At 38.3% G+C, this 22,659-nt stretch overlaps 1 protein-coding gene across 10 annotated transcripts in view; it reads right to left on the bottom strand.

Annotated features, from left to right (window-relative positions):
• SOX6 (SRY-box transcription factor 6) overlaps window positions 1–22,659 on the bottom strand; it is a 367,386-nt gene that overhangs the window by 64,552 nt on the left and 280,175 nt on the right. For 9 of the 10 annotated variants that reach the window (XM_063398073.1, XM_063398072.1, XM_063398071.1 and 6 more), the window contains one exon: window positions 1,852–2,001. The exons of the other annotated variant lie outside the window; for it this stretch is intronic. In XM_063398073.1, the coding sequence (XP_063254143.1) occupies window positions 1,852–2,001 (150 nt within the window). The remainder of the gene's footprint in view (window positions 1–1,851; window positions 2,002–22,659) is intronic. 10 annotated transcript variants of the gene reach the window in all.

Here is a 22,659-nt window from a genome sequence, read left to right on the forward strand (position 1 = left end):
TGATCATCAAACTAAGGGCTAACAAAGGTAACAATCTGCAGAGACTGAATATAGGTACTGCTTTCATACTAATAATTTCTTCATTAGCTATTGGTGTTTGACCATGCAAAACACTCATAGTTCACCTTTAATATTCTGAATGCAGTAGTGTGCTCAATAAAAATAATCATAAAAAGACTTCAATTTTATTGACCTATACTTTAGTCCATTCAAGTTACATTATTTAGGGAAACCCCCAAGTATTTGCATGTGGTCAATTTTGTAATAGGACTCAGCTGGCCACAAACCTGGAACAGTATTGGCCTTGGTTCAAGAAGATATGTGCTTGAATTTAACCAGGGAAAATTCGACTCATACAGTAAAGGTTTGGTTTGGTGTAGGTCCATTTGGCTCACTCACTCCCAGAATCACTTTTTCACATTAAAGTAGTCAGTATTATATTCTCAGTGCCATAAATCACTGGTGTTAGGTATCACTATACTATGGCAACTTTGCTGGAACAGTTGGGCTTTGCTTTTGGTGGCTTCTGTATTGACCGTAGCAAACTCTGCATATGCGGTAAATTTCCCTGACTGCTCTCAAACCCGGCGCTGGATTACAAGAGGTAAAATATTAGACTAATACACATCTACAGCTAAGTAAAGTGAATGCTTTGCTAAATAAATGTTAGATCTGGCCATAATGGAATAGTTTTTATTTATTAGTACTCTCAGCCTAGCAAAAAAGTGTCATGGAAATTTATCAGCCCAGGCAGAAATATCTGCTCACCCACACTTTACCACGATGATTGATGATAATGAAAAAACAAATGATATTTTACTCTCATGTCAAAAAATGGGAAAAAAAAAGAAACCACCACCTCAAGTGAGTAAAATCTTCTCAGGCTGGTTTGAAGCTAAGGACTGTTTGCCTGTAAGATGTTAGCAGCCAGCAAAAAAAACCCCAATACATCCTCTCTCTCTCCCCCCACAAAGTCACTAGATGCCACCTTTAGATTTATTTTAATTGTTCAGCATTTATATCTCTATCATTCAAACGGGTAAAACATCTGAATGTTGATTTTTTTACAGTTCGGAGTAAATTGGTCCTGAGCATGTTTTTCATTCTCATGAAATCCCCAAGCACCCTGGGAGAGCACAGCAGGAGAAGCCAGGCAGTCCCACCCAAAGGCTGCTCCACGGGTTTCACGGGGAGCACAGTGCTCATTCCAGGCTCCTGGCAAATGCCATGTTGTAGCTGCCTGGTTCCAAGCTGGTGAGAATAAGCAGGCACAAGCACTCAGCAGTGGCGCAGAACCAGCGAGGAGCAGCGCGGGTGTCAGCAGCTGTGTGAAATCAGCAAAAGTCAAATCAATCTGCAGCGACACTACGTTTTCCCCAGAGCACTGACTTACATCTTATTTTTACAGGAGGCTTTTCCAAAATTGTAGAATTAAGTACTGCTAGAGATTTGTAAAATAATTAGAAGCTCTACAGTCTCTCTCTTACCCTAACAATATAAGCCAGCCCCACATTTTAAGATACTCAAGAGTTCAATGTGAAACAATTCATGAAATGGATGCCATTTATGCGTGTTGCCACATCACAAACTGAAATCTTGAAAATATCACATTTTACTGATGATTCTGTTGTGCTGCCTCTGGTAGGAAGAGGGATGCCTGGTATCTTTGGAAACAAGTGAATGCTTTCTTTTCCCCTCTCTATACTGCTAATGCAGCACTAAAATGGAACTTTTTATTTGAATATTGAAGAACTGTACCATGGTTCAACTTCCAACTGTAAAACAATTACAGAGATCATTTGCTTTTACTGTTCTTGTCAAACACCAGCTTTTTTCTTTACTGAAAAATACCTTAACTTGAGTTACCGGGCTGGTCCCTCTCTTCTCATTTTTCATCCCAGTGGGTGAAAGTGCCCCTGTCGTATTTGGAGGCTGTGGAGTAGATGGCATTTTGGCTCCAGGAGAAACTTGCATGCTTGCCAGCTGAGCTGCATACAGTTGCTGGAAGACAAGAAGATATACATATATTCCTGCAATATTCCTAAAGAAAGAAGCTGTAAATGTACTTTTTTTTTTTCCCACTGGTGTTTATTCTCTTAAAGGATCTTTTTCAGCTCTTGTTTATGGCTTCTCTCTCTGCTATTTGCAAAAAGAGAAAAAACAAAGTCTGGAAAACTCCCAAACACCAATATCTTTTCATTTGACTTTTGCTGATTTTTTTGATTTTTTTTTCCTTCTTGCTAATGATGGTCATGGTGTTGAGCAAAAAAATACACTGTGCCTGAATATTAAAAAAAAAAAAAAGGTAAAATTATGAGGCTATTTATGAAAGGAGGTATAAGCCTCTCTCAGAAACAATAATAACCCTGGTCTTTCTGTTCTTAGCAAAAAATTAACCCCTAACTCCAGAAAATTTACTGGGAGCAGCCACAGGAATGGTATCCAACCAAAAAGCAAAGTTCAAACAGCCAAGGTGTGTTTCCATCTCTCGGTACAGTGATATATCTTCTATAAATGCTAATAATGAATCTAGGCCTTAAAAGTTCTTGCAAATAGTGATGAAAGTACAAAAATAAACTCTAGTGGAACTTTTCAAAAGTATGACTGAAACACAGATTTTTTTTATATTAGAATAAACAATCTCAACCAGTAAAAAGTGTTTACTGAACAAAACCAATTTGGTCCAACTTCTTCCCAGTGACCAAACTTAAACCCTCACCTTGAATTAGCACCATGAATAATTCTTCTTGTCATAAACAGGGAAGATCATAATCCCTCTTTTACACATAGATCTACATAAACTTTGTCTTATTAGTGAGAAAAAAAGCCAGGTGGATTGTCTGTAATTTCCAACATTACTATCATTCAGATGGACAAATAAAAAAAATTACAGTAATCAAAAGCAGACCTTTCAGCACATGTAATTAAATGAAAGCTTAATAAAGAATAATTTGCAAGAGCCAGATGTGCTTATGTCATAATTGTTGCTTTCTTTGGAACAATTTTTCTAGTATAACAAGCCTCCACAGAAATGAAAGTTACACAATACTGTAAGTTCAGTGACTCAGTGGCGAGACAAACACGGGAGGGAAGGACAGAGTCACAGCTCAGGGTGACAAATGAAAACTATTGTTTGTTTGTTTGTTTGTTTCCACCTCTTTTCAACACCCCACAGGAACTGCAAAAGGATCACAGATTAATGTTTTTGGGTTTTTTAACCAATATAACTTCTTCAACTATCTGAAGAAGATTACTTATACCTTACTAAAAGAAGACTAAAGTTTTGTACTTACAGTACTGTGCATTGGACTTTCAAGAGTGTGAAAAGAATTCTGTATAAAAATAAACTCAGATTTATCGACTAAACTTCAAAAGAATTTCCTTCTCGGGTAAACCATCAGAGCACAAAAATGAGGGGTATAAGTTATTCTTCCTACAATATTCCATGTTTTCATAGAAGATAAAGCTTGATTGTCAATTGTAGCAACTAAAATGGTGTAGTGGGTTGACCTAGGCGTGCTGCCAGCTGCCCAGCCAGCCACTCTCTTCCTCCCCCATTTTAGCAGGATGGAGGAGAAAATAAGATGGAAAAACTCATGGGTCAAGATTAAGACCAAGAGGTCTCTTACCTGTTACCATCACAGAAAAAAAAAAAAAAAAACACAAAAAACACCCAAACAAATAATAAAAAAACAGCCTTGGCTTGGGAAGATTTTATTTATCCTAATTTACTAGAGAGTTGTCTGGCAATATACAGAGATAAATACTAAGGACCTATCCCTGCCATTTCCCCTTGAAACTTTCTTTAAGAGATATTTCAAATCAATGCAAAGCCAGAGACACATGACACCAGCCAGAGCAGGACTTGCTGGTCACCTGAGCCCCCCAGCATGGGCAACAGAAACACCCACAGCATGTTGAGGACTAACATCAAGAAAAGTGGGCTGTTCCAGGGGCTATCTAGGAAACTGATTTTGGAAATGCAAACAGGAAAAGTATAAGAAAATTAGACTTTTTCACCACTGCCCCCCGAGAGTGTTGAGGACTGTATTGGCTGTACTGTAAGTCCTGTCAGGGAGAAATATTTCTAAGGGAAAACAGAATAAAAGAAATTTTGTCATTTATATATCTGTATGTATCTGTAAATCCTGACTGGGTTATTCCAAGATCTCAGTACTGGCTTTAGCCTGGCATTTCAATAAATGTATTTTAAAACATAAAAGCAAATGTATAAATAAGTAACAATAATTGGCTTTCTGCTTTGCTTAAAACAAAACTGTTCTACAAGCAAGTACAAATACTGCAAGAATTCACACCAGCACTAGTAACATTGCTGTGTGGACTGGAAAGCTGTATAAGTTTTAAATACCAGTTTGTATGGGGAGCTAGCCAGTGTGGAAAAATATGTGCATGCCACCATTGCAGAGAAGAAAAAGGATATTTTTGCAAATACCACTGCTGTGGCTAAAAATGGCAGTTTAGGACCTCACATTGAGATGGTCAGATTGTGAGGCTTTTATTTGCAAGACTGGGGAGAGGAATAAAACCCAAACATTGAATGAATATTGACTGTTGTCTTCTAAAGCTCAAAAGCAAAAGAGTCAATGGAATTTTTTCAACTGAAATTCTTACCTACAAACTCTTTCACAAGTAAAAAAATTAAAATACCTTAACCACTGAGACATATCTTATTTTTGTTCTATGCCTATTACATAAAGGGAAGAGCATTTTATAATCTTAATGCTAACCACTGACTCAGGAGGCTCTTGATTAAAAATTAGATATTCAAAAACATCAACTATTTATGATTGTTTTAAGAAGTCTTAAAAATGTATAGCGTGGTTTTTATTTTTTTCTCAGAGGTCACAAAGTTAGATTCTTACAATCCAGTTCCCAGTCTCTAAATAAAAGTAATGCTGATTGTGAGTCCCTCAGTGCTCCTGAAATAAAAATTTTCAAGCCCACCTCACCTAAGGTATATACACAAGGATGCAGCTTTGCTGATTTCAGAACCAGCCTTCTTCTAATGTCAGATTTGACACCTAAGGGTGAGATTTTGAAATGCCTCAGGTCTCAGGGCAGTGGCAAGTCAAGTCTCACACTTAAGCACCTATGAACTTACAGGCTCATGGACCTAAGCACTTCTTACTAAAACTCTCTTCCAGCTGTAACCAACTCCAAATCTGAGGGGAATTTATGAAAGTTGGAGGTCTCTATGAGTCTGAATGATGTTCATCTGCTTAAAAAATTTCAAGCAAGTAGGAGAGTGCTGTACTCAGCATGTGTACAGAACAGCACAAACTCATTTTTTTACCTGGAAATGGTGGCATTCACACTAAGCCTTTGTTAGAGCTTAGAGCTATAACAAGTCAAGAAGAATTGAATAACAAACAAAAATAACAATTCTGTTGTGATGATGATGGTGTTTTCTGCTTCAGAAACTGCCTACAAAATCTGATTAATTATTTCAATTTCACTTTTTTCATAAAAAAGTATCTTCCACAATCTAGAATTTATCTAAAAAGCTATGAGCTAATAATAGGCCATCTTGACTGATCCAAATTTTACAACCTTTTCTAATGCCATCTAAGTTTCAAAATGCCTTTGTGAGATATTTTCATAACACAGAAGTATAATAGCCTTCACTGCCAGTATTCATTCATGCCTTGCCAGAAGACAAAGGCCTTAGGCTCATGCATTGCTCTCAAAAGTTTCAACATTTTTTCATCTAGTTTTCTTCAGCTAGCTCTTAGCTCAAGCCCATTTCCCTACAACTTTTCTCTTGCACATAGGTGTGTGACATTCCTGGACACATTCTCTGCCGAATGACACTGAGCATGGCAAATAAGAACAGAGGAAAGCTTTCTATGCACCAGAGGTTTTCCCTTTTTTGCAGCAGGAACATTCTAACTTATCTCTTAGGCTGTATCATCTGTGTCTAAAAGAATAAATAAGAGTGAAGAATTATGAGAATTAAATGTTACAGAAGCGGCACATGGGGAGGAAAACAGAATGGGCCATAGAATCACTAAAGCTGAAATAACCTCTAAGATCACCAACCATTAGCCTTGCCCTGCCATGTTCACCCACTAAATTATGGCCCCAAGGTGCCACATCCACATCATAACCCTTTTACCAGGGCTCATCAAGGCCCTAGGGAAAATTTGGTTTTGAGAAGATACTTCAATAAAGTGATCAGCTGCTGCACAGTAGAGAGGGAGCTTCTCCAGATATACAATTTCATGGAGAAACCAGTTGAACTCCTATATACAGGAACAGAAAGGCAAGGGCTAGAGACATTTCAACTGCCCCTGTGGTGAGGGAGCATTTGGTCACAGCTGTGGGGATATAATTCAGATGTTATTTTTGCAGCAGAATTCTGAATAAACTATAGGAAAGCCATGTGTGAAACACAGAGATAACAAAAAGAGTGGTTGCAAACTCAGTGCAGCAGATAATCAAAGTGTGGGTGATGAGGGCTGGCCCAGCACAATAAAATGCAATAGGTGTACTTGGAAGATGCATCACAAGGAATTTCAGTAGAAGGTGGCTTGCTGGAAGTAGAAAGAAGGGATCTGTTCTAGAAACTTTCACTCTTTTATTTTATTTTCTCCGGAAAAAATGCTAAATTTTATGAACCCTGATTAATTCTGAAGTCTTCCATTACTAAAAATGGAAGCCCTATGTTACATCTTCAACAAATACATTTGCTACAGTAAATGAAACTGAACAATAAAGCTACTGAGAATCAAGTGAGAATCCTTATTTGTCAGCATTTTAAATGAATTGTGCAAAGCTGAAATATCTTATTTATAGAGATGAAAGTTCAGCTATTTAGACAATGAGTAATTTGGTTTCTAAAGATGAAAAACTCTAAGGAGTGACTGCAAGTGCTGTTGAAATCCTGCACTACAAGAGGTAATGCAGTTATTTTTTCCATAGTATATTTAGTAAGTAGTGTTGCAAAGCTATAACACCAGCATTTTCTTTCTGAGTACATAACATGCAATAATAATACTTAGAACTATCTGATGACAAAGGGTTTTTACAAGTTCACTAAAACCAGCAACATCTTTGCTATTTCGAGCACACATTTCTCAAAGGAAGCTACTGCAAACAAAAAAATCACACCTTCACTGGGACTGCTTGTTTTTAATTATTGGTGTAGTGATGTTTGAAAAAAAATTACTGTCAAACAGATTAAAGGAAAGAGAGTTCCAGCTTGAAATAGTTTTGCTTTTGTTTAGAGGAAGAACTGATTAGTGTTCACACCCGTGTTTTGGGTGTCACAGATAATAACTATGGAAATAAAGTTTAAGTGCTGACCTGAGCCCAGTGTCACTGCTATAAGAGTCAGCAATTCAGGAAAGGCAACTTTTCAGAAAGAGATGTAGAAGCATGAATATCTGCCTCCAAAATTTCAGACACATCTTAATCTACGTGCAGGAACTGCTTCTAAAGTAATGTAAATTGTACTCATTCCTTCCCATTTTCGTATATAAATCTCTTTTTTGTGCATTGACATGTCTTTTGCACCAAATATGTTGTGGCTAACACTGCAGTTAAATGCTCTACTACAACACCAAGGTAATAAATGGGATGATAGACTTATGTGTGTGTGTATACATATAAATACACATATAAAAAAAAAGATGAAAAAGTCTCCACCACCCAAAAGGGTAGCTTTTCTCTTTGTTTTGAGATTCTTCCTATGCAGATGTTCAGAAGGAAAGGTGGTCTAACAGAAAACAACATCCAGAATCACACGACAGCCTAAGTGACCCATCAGCAGCTTAACCAAGTGACAAACCCAGGGACAACTCTAAGGCAGCCAAGGCCTGTGGACTCTGCCAAGGAACCAGATGCCATCACCAGAAAAACACCCTCCAAGGCTCAGCAGCTGTGTCCTACAAGAGCTCTCCACACAAAAGGAGGAGGAAGAAGAGGGGGAAGAGAGGGAAAGGTGAACACAAAATAAAATAATAAAATTGTAGAGGAATTGTACACATACATGAAAACAACACTTAGTCGAATTCAAATATCTAAAACTTGGAAAAATCAAAGGTTTTGCTGAAAAAACAAGACCCCTTCAAGACTGAATATTTTATGCCAAAAGCATGTGTTTCCTTTTGTTTCTATTTACCTGTTAAAACAGTGTATTTTGTAAATTTATGATGATGAAATTTAGATGTCTCAGATGCATTTTCTCAGTTGTTCTGAGAGAAATGCTAACAAAGCAAAACAAGGTGAGATTTACAGACATTTTGGGACTGTGGGCCAGATTCTCATTTTCATGTGCCCTACTACACAGATAATAAACAGTTTAGTATTTAAGAACCAACAAGTATGCATCATCTTAACTCAGAATTTTATGCTGGATAACTAAGACTTATTTGGCTCTACAAGGGTATATCTGAAAGGGCATTGATCTGGCACAGCTACATGAAATCAGAAAAGAAAATTGGGGGAAAAGTGTCTAATTTAGAAGCATGATAAATAAAAAGTAATAATTACAGTTCTGATTCTCTACAGAATCCAAGTGTCATAAAGATGTGCATAGTTTGCTTGTGAGAGCACCATTTTTTCTTTCCCTGTCTTCTCGTGTCTAACACATCCATAGTGGACATAATGTTCTGATTTTAAACACCCATAGATCACTCTCCTGCAGAGTCTGCTCAGCATTAGAGAGCATGAATATTCTCTGCATCTTCCCCTAATATACCAAATACCTCTGCAAAAAGGCATTGAGGTGCAACACAAACAGGCAGCTAATGAATTATCATAACTAATGTCATAATAACAAAGATTGTTGCTGTGATTATTTATGCGCTTTCTGACTAATGTGCTCTCCGATTTATTAAAACCCAATATGTGCAAACAAACTAACTGTATTTGTGAAAATACAAATAATACATTTTGCAGTCACAGGCAAAGTTAGAGGCGTTAAGTTTTCCCTTTACATTCATCTGGGTGCTGAAAACTCCCTTTATCTAAATAACGATTTTACCAGGTTTTCATATTCATTCACTTCATTTGGCTAATTTTTTTTCTTCTTTTTTTTATTTTTTTTAACTATTAACACCAGTAATTTCAGAGTCTGTCAGTTGCTATTGTATATTATATCAAGGGAAATTTTTACATGGCCCTAAATTCCCCTCAGTTCCTGCCTCCTTAGGAGACACACATGCCTATAGCCTATATTGCTTCACTCTCAAGCAGCAGAGTAACAGTTACCTAATTTCACCACTGAGTGTCTGCCGGTCCCAACTCCTTTCACTGACCACAGATTCATTGTACTGATTCAGAAAAAGAAAAATCACTCTCATCTCTTCTGCTGCCCTGCTGTGGCTAATGGCCAGCCCAAACTGAAAATAAAAGAATCTCTCCACATTTCAGATACTGCAGCACGTATTGTTGCAGAACTGCAAAATAACAGCTTTATTTTGTTAAAAGGGCCTAACTTTAAGTGGACCATGGAATATTTATGGCTCTCAGTAGTCCTTTGAAAGAGTTATCTTATGTTTTTATGCCGATCATGGGTCAGAGGTTCAAATCAGCACTTCTTTCTGTCACTCCTTATATGTTTTACTATAATTTACAGCTCAGCAAGAGGACTCATAAAACAAAAGTGTCTATTTTACTTCAGCAACTAATTCTAGCTAATCAAAGCTTTCCAGCAAAACAACCCAGCATGAAACTCTGCGTGGAAAATATGCAGAGAACAAAGCGTTTTGTCAAATAACACATCTCATGATGTAAACACATATGTCTCTTATAGGAAATTTTATCGCTTCCACATTATCGGCACACAAAAGGAGCATTCTTGTTGCAGACCTGGTGCGACTGTGGAGCCATCGTCATTGGAAACAAGAGCCTGATTAGGTTCCCACACAGATATGAATAGATTTTCTTTTTTTAGTGTAATGCTGCCTTTCTTATTTCTTAAACAGACTAGTAATTGTGGCTGTAAAAACAGTGGATTGTGTTTGGACGACATTTGTTTCTTCATATTTTTTTTAGCTACCCAATGACACCAATTATCCCATATGGTTGTCCTCTTCTGGAAAGTCTGAGTTAATCCACAGCTGTGAAGATGAAGACGCACCCAGCAGGCTCTAAATCTGGTGGGTCTCTTGTCTGTTAATAAAGTCCACAGTCTGCTGGACAGATGTTAAGAGGATCTGTATAATAAGTCAGTGAAAAAGACCCAGACTTCTTCTGAGAAAAATAATTAGCCAAAACATATCTATCCTTCATAGTTTTTAATTTCTTACTTCATCTTTTGGAGAAGAAAATTTGCCTTACTTTATAGAGAAGCCCCACAGCGCATACAATAGGTCCTGCTCAAAAACAAATGGACTAACAAACCACATTGGCATGTGTTCTGAAGAAATGATAGATCTTTTTGTCCATGACCTATTCCTGCATGCTGTGGTTCCTGTGCTTTTATTTTGAGTTCATTCATCATAATATGGGGGGAGACCTGACAATACCTGAATAGGTACTGTCAGCTAAAAAACATCTGCTTAAATTCATAATGTGAGGGGAAATGTAACCTGAAGATGTAATCAACATTTTACTAGTTTTTTGTTAAAAGTTATTAACATTGCCGTTTCTAAAATAAAGAGATTACAGATAATACTTTTCATCACCAAGAGTGATGCTCATATTCTGGGGGAGAAACAAACAAACAAACAAACAAATCAAGTCAACAACAGAAATCCTCATTAAAAAAAAAAAAAAAAAAAAAAAAAAAAGAATGTGGAATGAGAAGACACCTGCAGCAAGATCCATGTTTAGAGCTTTACTCAGTTTTTCCTTTCCCCACCTTTTTCTCACCATGGCCTGACAGTACTGACATCCAACCCCAAAGTCTCTCTCAGTTACAGTCATGTAAATTTGGAGAAATGCTACAGACTTAAAATACATCTTTATTGCACCAGTGCAATAAAGAACTAACTTGCCTTCAGGCATATGTGCATTAAGGTGCTCTTAAGATCACTTCTGTTTAGTTTGCAAACTATATTCCTTGTTCTTTTGACCTCCTCCTGCTTTGACCCAATGAATTAGAAATGGCCATCAAAACAGCTCTCTCTGCCTTGCTGCCTGGATGCAGGATCTCTCATGCAGGCATCATCCCTGAGCTCATGCCCCTCAGAAGTCAGATGGCTTTGATTTCATTGAATTATGACAATTCAATACAATTTCTCAGCAACTGCGTGTTCACAATCTATTTACTGTAAAGCTGTGGACAAAGCCAAGAAAGAATGCTTAGAGCTCAAATAAATTATCAATCACTGCAACTGGCTAAGACAATGTAAATAATTTGGCACCTGGGAGTTGTCTCTGTAATATTGTGCTTGTGTACTTCATCCCTTAGGAAGTAAAGCTGATGGTTTATTAGTTTTGCAGCACCTTGACAAGTTTTCAAGATAAAATGTCACCCCATAAACCTATGAAGCTGCTGGGAATTTTTCATGAGACAGCATGAAAACAGTGAAAGAAAAGTTCACTTTCTGCAAAAAAAAAATTCAAAAATATAATCTGAAATTTTTACACAACTAAAGTTCAGACATTATATTAGTTCTTTTATATCACCATAGAGTATATGTAACATTTTGTCTATTGAAGAAAGTGACTACTCATCTCACAATGTCAGAGAGTCTGATGTTTAAATCAGACTTTCAATTTTTTTCAGTGTCACTGATTCAAAAATCTAACCCTGTAAAGTACAGGTACTTATCCTCAGTCCCCTAGAAAAAAACTAAATTTCTGCCATGTCCAAAAAGAATAAAAGGTTGATCAAAAGCTGAGCGGGGGAACTGAGGAACAGCAACCAAAACACACAAATAAACAAAACAAAACAAAATTTAAAAACATATATATACAGAATTAAAGACCTTCTGCATCAATATGGAGCTCTTACTTTCTGAACAATTCCCTTGCTAAGCCACTGACTGGAAGGAGAGGCAAAAATCCTCACTGACTTGACGGCCATGTCACACCTCATTTCACTCTTTTTATTTTTTTTCCCCTTTCCAAACAGACTGAGTGTTGGTCTTCTGAGAATATGATGCTAAGCCACTTTTCCTGTAGAGTTTTTAAACTGGGCCTCTGAGAAGGGGTTTGATACAATTCAATGACTGAAGTAATACCTTTGTCCATCTGAGCATTAAATGGCCCATAGAAATGCAGCTTAGTTAGAAAGAATTTCAGTAAATGATGCTTTCTAAATTTATTATTACTATTATTATTATTATTCCTTTCCCAACAGGTTACAGCCTAGATCTGAAAATGCAGTTCAATCACTTTTGGTTGCCTCTTAGGTCAGGCCTTTAGCCAGTGTTAATTAAATATAACCCCTTCAGAATACTAGAGGTTAAATGAGAGCAACAAACGGGTCTTCTTCAAACATTACCTCATGCTCTCCAAAAAGCTGTATTCTGTTTGGGAGGGCCCTTGTTTAAACACATTGCTTTTAACAATAAAAAATTTACTGGAAGCAGGGAGGAGGAAAACCATGCTAAATGGTATTTTATCCAACAGCCAGTAATCACTAAACATTAAACACCTATTTCCATGCAATACACTATGTCTATTGTGTTTAAATAACACACATCATAAAGGAAAGTGCAGCAGCAGACAATTTAGGCTGTAGCAGCACATACAGCAGAATTTTCGACTTGATAAAGTGAAACTATAAAGAGTCGATGCATAAGTCAGACAGCTTCCATACCTAATACTCTTCCCTGCAGCTATTAGAAGTTCACATTTTTGTCCCTACTAGGCATGCACATTAGTTTACCTACAATTTCATGTATTCAGTCACATTTTGTTGTCTGTTCCCCACAATTTGACTAGAGCACGAAATTGGAAAGTAGCTGAAATTGTCATTTTTTCATCTTAGCGATTTTAAATTTTAAAAGGGAGGCTTTTGTGCAAGCCATTTGTTTGCTGCTTTGTAAAAAAGTTTCCTAGAGTATTCATAATAATTTTACTATCAGTTGAAAGCAAGCTTTTTAACACACGGCAATTAGTCTTGTCTTTCTGAACATGACTTTACCATAAATACTCCTCCTTGACTATCCCTTTGTCCCAAGATTCCTTAGAAGAAGGCAACCAAGCGATAATTCAGCATTATTGCTGCTCCAGTGCACTAATCGCTTAAAGCGCAGCGAGGACCCTATGTTTACTGCCACAAGGCTCCTCCAGCCTCCCGGCCTACGGCAGGCTTCCCAGCCCAGCAGCATCCAGATGTCAAGAGGGATCTCCAGGTCCTGATGCAGCATGCCGCTCCGCTCCAGTATGGCCCCAACATCTGTTTCATCTGCTGGCGCACAACCTGCCGGCGGCGCGGAGGCGGCCGCGCAGAGTCGGGGACCGAGGGAGGCCGCGGTGAAACGCTGCGGTTGCACAGCTCGCCGTGCACATCCCCAGAAAGCTCCGTATCAAGCAGATATCAGGAAGGACAATGTGACAATTAAAAAAAAAAGCCGCTTTATACGCGGCATATGCTTAGCATTTTTCCCCCAGTGGAGCAACGGCCCATAACACATTAGCTTCTCATCTTGCTAACTTCACCCTGGTTCGATTCTTCGTGGTGTAAGAAAAGGACGGAAACAAGGAAGAGCACGTAAGCACGTAATACAAAGTGCTTGTTGTGGTTATAGCAACTGCTCTTCATAAAAAAAGGAAAAAAACCAGTCAAAAACACAACTTAAAAATGAGACAAACTTAGGCATCTCCTACATATTTATAATTTCCTATAGATAGTAACCTAGGGGCTCAAAAACAATAAGCATCTTTTGTCTAAAAGAAAGGAGTATGTAAACATTGACATTTTATCTTGAGGCATGACAAAAACAGCAAACATTTTAGTTGATCTAGATTAAGTTCTGACAAGGAATAAAGGAGTGCTAACTGTTCTTATCTCTTCCACTTTGTGTATCTATTCTCTTGTATTTTCGCAAGCGACAATAATGGAATAGTTGCCTGCTCCCATGCAAATTCTTTGAGTTGTTTATGAAAGCAAGATCAAAGCCCAAACTGAGAGCGCCTCTTTTTTTCCTGCTGTATTTTTTCTCTAGAGGAGGGCCTAATGAGAGGCTGTTAAACCAGGAGTCTTGTACTCCCCCAGTGCAACCTGCCGGCTCACCCTTTTCCGGGCCAGCCTTAGGACACAGCTCACCTCAGGAGCACCGAGGGTGAGAGGCAGGGAATGCTGTTGTGTCCCACCTCGGCATGGGGTGAGCACTGCACCCAGGAAGGAGCAATCATCCCTCAGACCTTCCATTTAAACACTCACACACTTGTGCACCTGAACAAGTCACTATCTTCCCTGTGCTCCTCCTGAAATGGATCCACTGCTGCTGCCATACCACAGCACTTGAACTAGGTACATCTGTACACAATCATCAGGTATTCCCAGTAAAGATAAATGCAGGCATTAATAAAAGTACTGTTCTAATAAAATATTGTAAATATCAAGCAAAAAAATATCAAATATCTATAGCCATTTCCTCTGCAGTAGGATTGGAGAAACATCAGTAAAACCTTTCTCTTAAGCACAAAGATTTGCATTCCTTTACTTAATGCTATCAGATGACTGATATGCTACTTTTTGTTCACAATTCTCCTGTTATTTACCATGCACAGGAATGAACACAATAGCCTTATCTGTGTTGTTCTCTCAGATTATACATTGTATTACACATCTTGAAAATTTGCAAAAAATCTTCAACATTTTTTATTATCTTACAAAATGACTGTGAGACGATCTGCTTAGATACCTTTAGTGGAAAGCCAATCACAGCATAGGACAATTGCATTTGCTTGAAAAACTAATTTCAAGCTTCCAGCAGATTATGTTTTTCAAGAAAAAATGTGAAATGTTAAAGATAAATCTGTATGTGATTTGTCTATGTTTGCTATTATTAGAATTTGCTGTTGGCATTTTTGTAGCATAAATTCTTCCTTATAAAAATTGAGGATGGCACTGAAGGTAACAGATCTCATCTAGGAAAGCAAGCAAGAACCAGGAAGCATGGCTCCAAACATACCTGCAAAAAAGGCTCTGGTGTTTTAAACTCCTTTCCTTATATCCAAAGAAAGTGAATAAGCAGTACTTACTTAAAGTAAAATATATCCAGATCTATCAGAAATATATGAAAATATAACCAGGTGGTTGCATCAGAGCGCAGTTTTTTTTCATTCACTTTATGCTATCCTAGTATTACCTTCTCTGGTGACACTGTAAATCAGATTATTCATAAAAAGAATTTTAAATGTTTTCTGGTATTCTTTCAGAAGCTCTTCCTTAAAAATCTGGGGTTTAGTCCTTACTGGTAATATGAAGTATTTTTAACAATAAATGTGAGAGGTCTACATGAAAAGTAGCTACCTCACACATTCAGATAGTTTCACGCACTTTACCTATAGAAATATCTTCTGCACTGAAGCTAGAGTAAAAAGAAAGAGGGCCCCTATTGATAAGGGGAGAAAAATTATATGATTGAAAAGCAATTAATTACAGTAAATTTGCTGAAAGGATGATAGCTATCAAAGCTTATCAAATTCTGCATTTCAGAATATCTGATATTTCTTTCAAAAAATGTTAACACATAGATGGGCTTTGTGAGAAAAGTCAGGGGTTTCATTCAGTCTCATGTCAGCAGGATTACAAGCAATTATGAGTAACTGCTTGTTGAGCTGTGTGAAATGAGTTGCTGAATGAGTTTCCTAGTGAGCACATGTCCACGTCACTGGTACGACTGCCAATAATGCAGACAAATCTTAGCTGAAGGGGTCTAGAAACATAATTGTTCTCCTAATCCTATGGGAGATGCTTGTGCAATCTAGTGTACACATTCTAGGTCTGTCACTCTGGTGGCACACAGGAAAACTGAGGCATAAGCAAGAAAAAAGGAAATCAGGACATGGGGAAAAAAAAAAAAAAAAAAGGGCAATAAACCTTCTCTGGGTATATCTCATAAAATCTGGCATAGATTGGTGGGTTCATTCTCTCTCTGACCATCCAGATGGAGAAATTGTCAACATGAGTATTTTATATATATACTGTATATATATACAGTTCTGCAGTATTTCCTTTGCAGAACTGTATAGACACAGAACAAGGAAACTGAACACTCACTTACCACTGCTAAGCACACTGAGAGGCAAAATCTCTACAATTAAATTCCTACACGCTCCCATGACAGAATAACGAGACACCATCGCTGCAATAAACGGGTGCAAGTCAGGAAAAAGGAAGAATCCCGTTTAAACTGCCTCTCTCAATTCCCACATCTGAATCCCCATCTTGTGAGAAGATGCCAAGGCAACTGTACATTTAAGAGCTGAATATTTGAAAGTGCTGCTTGGGATTTGAAACTGCAATGTTTTCTTACTTTTATAAGAGAGACAGTTCATGTGGTAGCTCGCAGCCATTCTACAGTTTTCACTAGCAAAAATGGACAGAAGACGGGGATATAATAAATATATACTGGCTCTACTGATCAGGAGAAGCTTTATCAGTCAGCTGGGGCACATCTGGGAAAAAAAGTCACTCAGGTGCATCTCTAGCATCCCATTCAATTAACATACCATTAAAAATGGTTTGTCCCTGTTCAGCCTGCTGCGTTACCTGATAAGTCAACATAGTTAAAATGTATATTTAAATGCAGAAAACAGTGAAATGTTTTCTTTGTGAGGCAGAAAACAAGCTCCGCTTACTGGTATCTTAAAGCATTAGAAATAATTGTGCTTTACAGGTTGCTTAGCAGATCGCTCATACTGATCTTTCACCATATATTTTGAACTTTCATGCACCTTCAAGGAAAATTAAATAATTTCCTAATAGGAAGTACACACAAAATTATGCAAAACATATTCAAATGGGCTTATAAAAATTACATCTAAGAAAAAAAATCACATTTGCACCTCAAAACCAGGTAACTAGGATCTTACTATTATAAATTCATTGGAAGATGATGTATTTTACACCAGTAAATGCGAATTCGGCATAAGATCGCTGTGCTTTCTGAACTGCAGTGGGTGTGATGATTCTTCAGCAGCAGTGCTGGGGTTGGGTTAATAGGTTATGAGGCCTGAACAACCCTCCCCTAGGTGTTGAAGACAGCAGCACAAGAAAGGGCCTGGACTGGATGAATCACCCTGGACAGTTCACAGAAGTGTTATTAAATAACACTGTAAACTGGTTAAATCTGGTGACTTGTTCAGTATCTAGAGCATAGCACAAATGATTCAACTGCATTGAAAGGACTTCGCCTCTTTGATTTCTCACTTCACTTCCAAAAATGCCAGTGAACCTGACAGCAGACTCTCACTATTCCTACACCTGAAATACTTTTTCATTTGTTTTCATGCTTTGCTATAATTCATGCCCAACACCAAAATGTATGCCCTACTATGTCTACTTCATTAGATTTTGTGAAAGATTCTTTTAAGTCTCAAATGATTCCTTAATACTGAAGTTTAAGCATGACGTGTTTTCTTCTTGTACGTCTGAAGACGCTCCTCCCTCCTGTCTCTTTCTCAGGACTGACATGCAAACTTCTGGTGTGCCTCCAGCCATATGCAGCCTTCATGATGAGTCTTAGGAGTAGACAGATGAATCCAATACTTTCTAGCCAGGGCACTTTTCTAGTTCCTCAGTCATATGGATTCTAAAAACGGCACAGACCAAACATATTTCAAACAAGCAGTGCACCGAAGGCCACACCATTCTTATTTCATACCCATAAAGCCTCTTCAACTTGGTGATAGCATTATCTACACACTGGTTTGAGGAGCTTTTTCTCATCTTCTATGAATTTCCCTATTTCTTTCAACTGGGTCAGTGGGACTGCATATGCTCTTCTAATCAAAGACCTTCAGAAATTAAGCAGGTGATGGTATCTTTCCAGTCCAGGCATCTTTAGGAGATTTTTTCTGCTTCCTTTGAGCACACACGTGTGTGTTAGCTTACACCTAGATGCTCTAATCTAAACCACCCTTGTTCTTAGAACTTTTAGTTCAGATGAAAGGTGAGTTATTAAGTTTTCTTTTTCTTTAGCAATTAGTAAGGATGGAATGATAATACTGGCATGTATTATTTTCCTCTGTGCATAGACCTAACTTAAAAGACATTTTTGTCTTTAATCCAGTTCCTGCTTAGTTCCTAAACAACCAAACACGTTAACACCGTCACAGGAAAAAATCCTTCACGTTTATAATTTGTAGCCAAATTAAGCAGCTTGCTCTATGGTTATCAGAAGTATAATAAAATTCCAGAAACATATTCACTTGCAGCTAATTCCTGTAAGGCACACACCATATACATTTCTAGAAAGCTTGAAGGAATCCAACTGCCAGCTCAGAGTATGCCTCACAGTCAGCCTATTCCCCAAAGGGATGCCACAGTTTTAAAAGAGCTTTAAAAAACGTGCTCATCCCCTGATGGCACTCTGTAGTACTGGTGCCTCTGGTGCTCTGTCAGTAAATGCAGCAGTAACTTATTTGCTTCTTACTGGCTTCTGAGTGAGTACATACCCCAGGGAGGCAGCTTTGCAAAGCACAATGATTTTAAAATAGAGCCTGGGCTTTCAGCGAGGGGCAGCCAGTGGTTAAGGCAGCAAGAACGTCTTGTTGACGCTGGGGGCTCAGCCTCTCCCAGTCACTTGGGCTCCAGCTTCTGCCTTGATATAGACTGAAGGGACGCAGGAAACCTCCTGCCATCCAGGCTATAAGCATGATATCCTTTTAAACATACAAGTTTCCTGATAAGTGAGTTGATGTCTGTGCCACTTCAGCTCTCAATGGTAAATTCTCCCTGGAACAGCATATGGGCCTGGAAGGCAGCTGTCCTGCTTGGTGAGATCTAAGGGTGCAAAAGGTGGGAATCCTGCCAGGAGCCTGATCCCTAGCTGCCAGATTGAAAAGTCTTCCCTCTTGGGAGAGGAGAGCAGGAGCAGGACAGCAGCCCTTCCCAAGGTGGAGGAGGGGTTGGGCATCTGAAGGGAACAGAAAGAGAGCTGTGCCAGGCTGGGTGACACTCTGGTGGCCACTGTCCTTCCTGCAGCCCAGGAATGGACCTGGGTTTGCCTAGAACTGCTACAGACTACAGGGACAGTCTCTTTCTTAAACATTGCTATAAATTTTTTATTAAATAACACAGCACCGTTCCAGTAAGCAAGAAAGAGTGTAACAAAGACATGCTGCTTAAAGCAGTTATTGGATGTGCAGGGCATGAAATGGGTGAGAAAAGGCTCTTGCAGCTGCACCAGGCTGATTACTCTAGCTAATGGCTCTGTTTGTTTGTCTGTCCATTTTTGCCAAATAGAAGAGAAGAGGGAGGCTCCTTTTCCCTGTGATATAACCAGGGGAGCAAGGAAAATCCTCCTGGGGAGAAATATTCATCATAAGTGATATTTTACTGCACAAAGTCTCAATTTTGATGGACTCTCCTTTCCTGATGAAAATCACTTTGCCAGATAATTCAGGGTTGAAGATGAGAAGGAGTGGGAGAAGATGGAGTAGTAAGAAATTCTGCAAAGAAAGGAGGTCATATGGTAAAATATTGACTCCATGACATCACTTTCATTGATAGTGCCACTGATATAACTCAACTTGATAACACAGATATTACATACAGAGACATAAACATTCAAGCAGGGAAAGGCACAAGTATAACTATTTCATTGATTTTAATTAAATTTTCCTGAGTATTGCAAGGTTGGCATATTTTTAATTTTATCTCCATTAAAGGGCGTGCTTGGTCTCTCAGAGCCTTAATAAAACCTTCTTTCCACCTCTCTCCTTTCTCTCCTACAACCTAAATTTCTACATAAGAAAGGGACCAAAATATGTAATTTACTACTTCCATATGCTGAAATTTGCACACACCATCCCCTTAATTTAGACCACTATTCACTGTATCATAATAAGGAACATTCTGTTAAAATATGTCCACCTAGAGCTCAGTAGTCTTTGAATGCTAGATAAAATCGTTCTATAAGGCTAATGAAGACAGAAACTCTGCCTGTAACAATATTAAGTTTGTTTTCTCTAGTGATTCGAAGAAGTAAGCAATCTGTCAGTAATACATTGAGGGAAATTACTTGTCTTGTAGGAATTCCCGCTGACAGTCACTCACTCACAGTGCTGACCCAAACATCTACCCGCTGACAAACAAATTACAGTGTCTAACTTTGAAAAGGTAACTAGCTGCTTTTAATTTTTATTGGTCTCACCAAACATCTCTCATATTTACCCAATCCCCATTCTTCGTTGTGTTAAAAAGAGGGGGGGGGGGGGGGGGGGTGGAAAGGAAGGAAGAGAGAAAGAAAATGGAAAAACCCACGGATTTTTGCATTTGAAAAAATTATTATTGCCTACATCCGAGAGTGTTATGTCAGATAAAACTGTTAAACTGTGTCTAACCAACATTAAGACTGGCAGCCCTGCCAGTAACTGACTGGGTGAGTGAACACATTACTGAGACAGCATTGTAGAAATTAATTTTCTTCAATAAAGTGATTTTTAAGGCTCATATATTTCACAATCTAAACATATGTCACTGTTTCATAAACAAAATAAATGGATTAAAATAATACATTACCAATATGCTGACACATGGAGATATTTTAATTAGAAATACTTAAGCTGCGTGATATTTAACTGCTATATTTGTTGAAGAGGAGCATGCATCATTTAGTAAGACATAAGGCAGGTACATCACTTTGCATGATGTGGTACCAGAGTGGGACCAAATCACCTCCAGTGTGAGCTCTCACTATCAGACAGCATTAGCCCCGCTGAAAAACAGTGTTAAGGTTACTCCGTAAGAGCAGCCACCCACTAAAACAACTTTGTCACTGAAGTAATAAGTCACCCAGATTCTGGTTCCTGAGAATAATATTTCTTCATAAAGGGCCACGTTTAACAACTTAGCTATTTAAAGGCCATATTTACATGACTGTCGCATTACATTGGCCTCTTTCCTGCACATTCTTCTTGACTTACTTTGAGGACCAGCACTAAAATAGCTGAGGAAAGCAAATGTCAACTATGCCCTGAAATTTATACGTGTGAGAGAATTGGAATAAGTAGAAATGTAATATATTGTTTACTGTACCAAGTGCCCTCTGTTCTCTAAAGGTCAAAAGCATTGTAACCTTGGAGTTACAGTTTCTGATTGTTCCCAGGGTTAAATACATTATCAAAATTAATGGTTCAAACCCCTCAACCTTCAGATATATGAGTATTCATGCCTCCATCTGCTGAACTGTTCAACTAAAAATAGCATTCTTTGGCCTTCCCTCTACTAATATTGTGCCCCTGAGGCAGGCTATGCAATGCTTCAGCAGTACACTGGATCTGCACCCAGCAGTATAAAAAAAAGGTCATTTACTTTGTCTGCAACTAGGAGAGAGTATGGAGGAGCTGGATGAGAGGGCAGAAAAGAAATAGGCAAATATGTGTTTACTTAAAATTTTGTCTCTTTTTTTAAACTGTATTATAAAAACTTCAGGTTTCAAGAACACAGCTGCAGCTATAGTTAAGATTCGCCAAGGTTCATTAGCGTTATAAGCGATAAATTCTGAAGGACAAATTACACAAATAGTTTGGGGAAAGAGTTATGAACGAGAGCTTTTTTGGTTTGCTTTTTTTTCTTAGAGCTCACTTTGTTTAGGAATAACTCCAGCTAGCATCATTGTAATGCTTCCATTTCTATCAACAGTTTATCAGTCGTGGTTGAGAGAGTTGCGACACTTCCTTTTTTATCTCCTAGACAACTTTGTAGAAATATGTAAGAATGAAGGCAGGGGGGTTTAAACACTAAAGGGTATATAGTAACATTCCTTGTTTGAATGTAAGGACATACAGGTGCCACTTCTGCCACCACTGTGACTTCCCAGCAACTAGGCTACTGCTACCAGCAGCATGAGAGCTGGAAAAAAATATTTCGTGATCAAGTTCAATCATTTAGCAAGATTGCTGGCCACACATCTCTAATCAGTTAATGCCAGTGCAACCATTGAACAACTTGGGGAAAAGTTTGGGGAAAGGGGGGAAACTCCAGAGAAGGTGTATGTGAGGAGGAGCAAAAGGAAAATTATTGACAGGTTTTACAACTCATACTGATTAATTAAAGCAAGAAGCTTTCACTATACACAGGTATCAGAACTGTTTCACACACCACTACACCAGAGGTGTGTTCGGTAATAAATCTGCAAACTATTTACTCACAGTTGTTTGAGGCTGGAGGGGTGAACAGAAATAGCTTGTTTTTCCTGATCAGACTGTACCTAGAGAGCTATTCCCTCATCATCTAGATCCCCTCTCACGCCAAGAGTCCTAATAAGGTTTGGTCCTATCACGCATATTATTCAAATATTTGGCTGATTTGTTGAGGAAACTGGTGAGACAGGGCTGAGATGTCAATTGGAAGTATGGAACACAGAGTTTAAAGTATTTTGTAAACAATATTGTCAATGACACCTTAATGAGATCAGTATACAGATCAAAGAAACCTGTTTGGTACCAATCCAAAACAGAACAAGCCACCAATTCAGGAACCTGGACTGACATAACAGTGTGGTGGTAGTTACTATTACACTTCAGGATACTGAAAGCTACAAGTGAATATTAATGGTAATT

This window comes from Prinia subflava, chromosome 5, assembly GCF_021018805.1.
Source record: "Prinia subflava isolate CZ2003 ecotype Zambia chromosome 5, Cam_Psub_1.2, whole genome shotgun sequence".
In the NCBI taxonomy this organism is placed as follows: domain Eukaryota; kingdom Metazoa; phylum Chordata; class Aves; order Passeriformes; family Cisticolidae; genus Prinia; species Prinia subflava.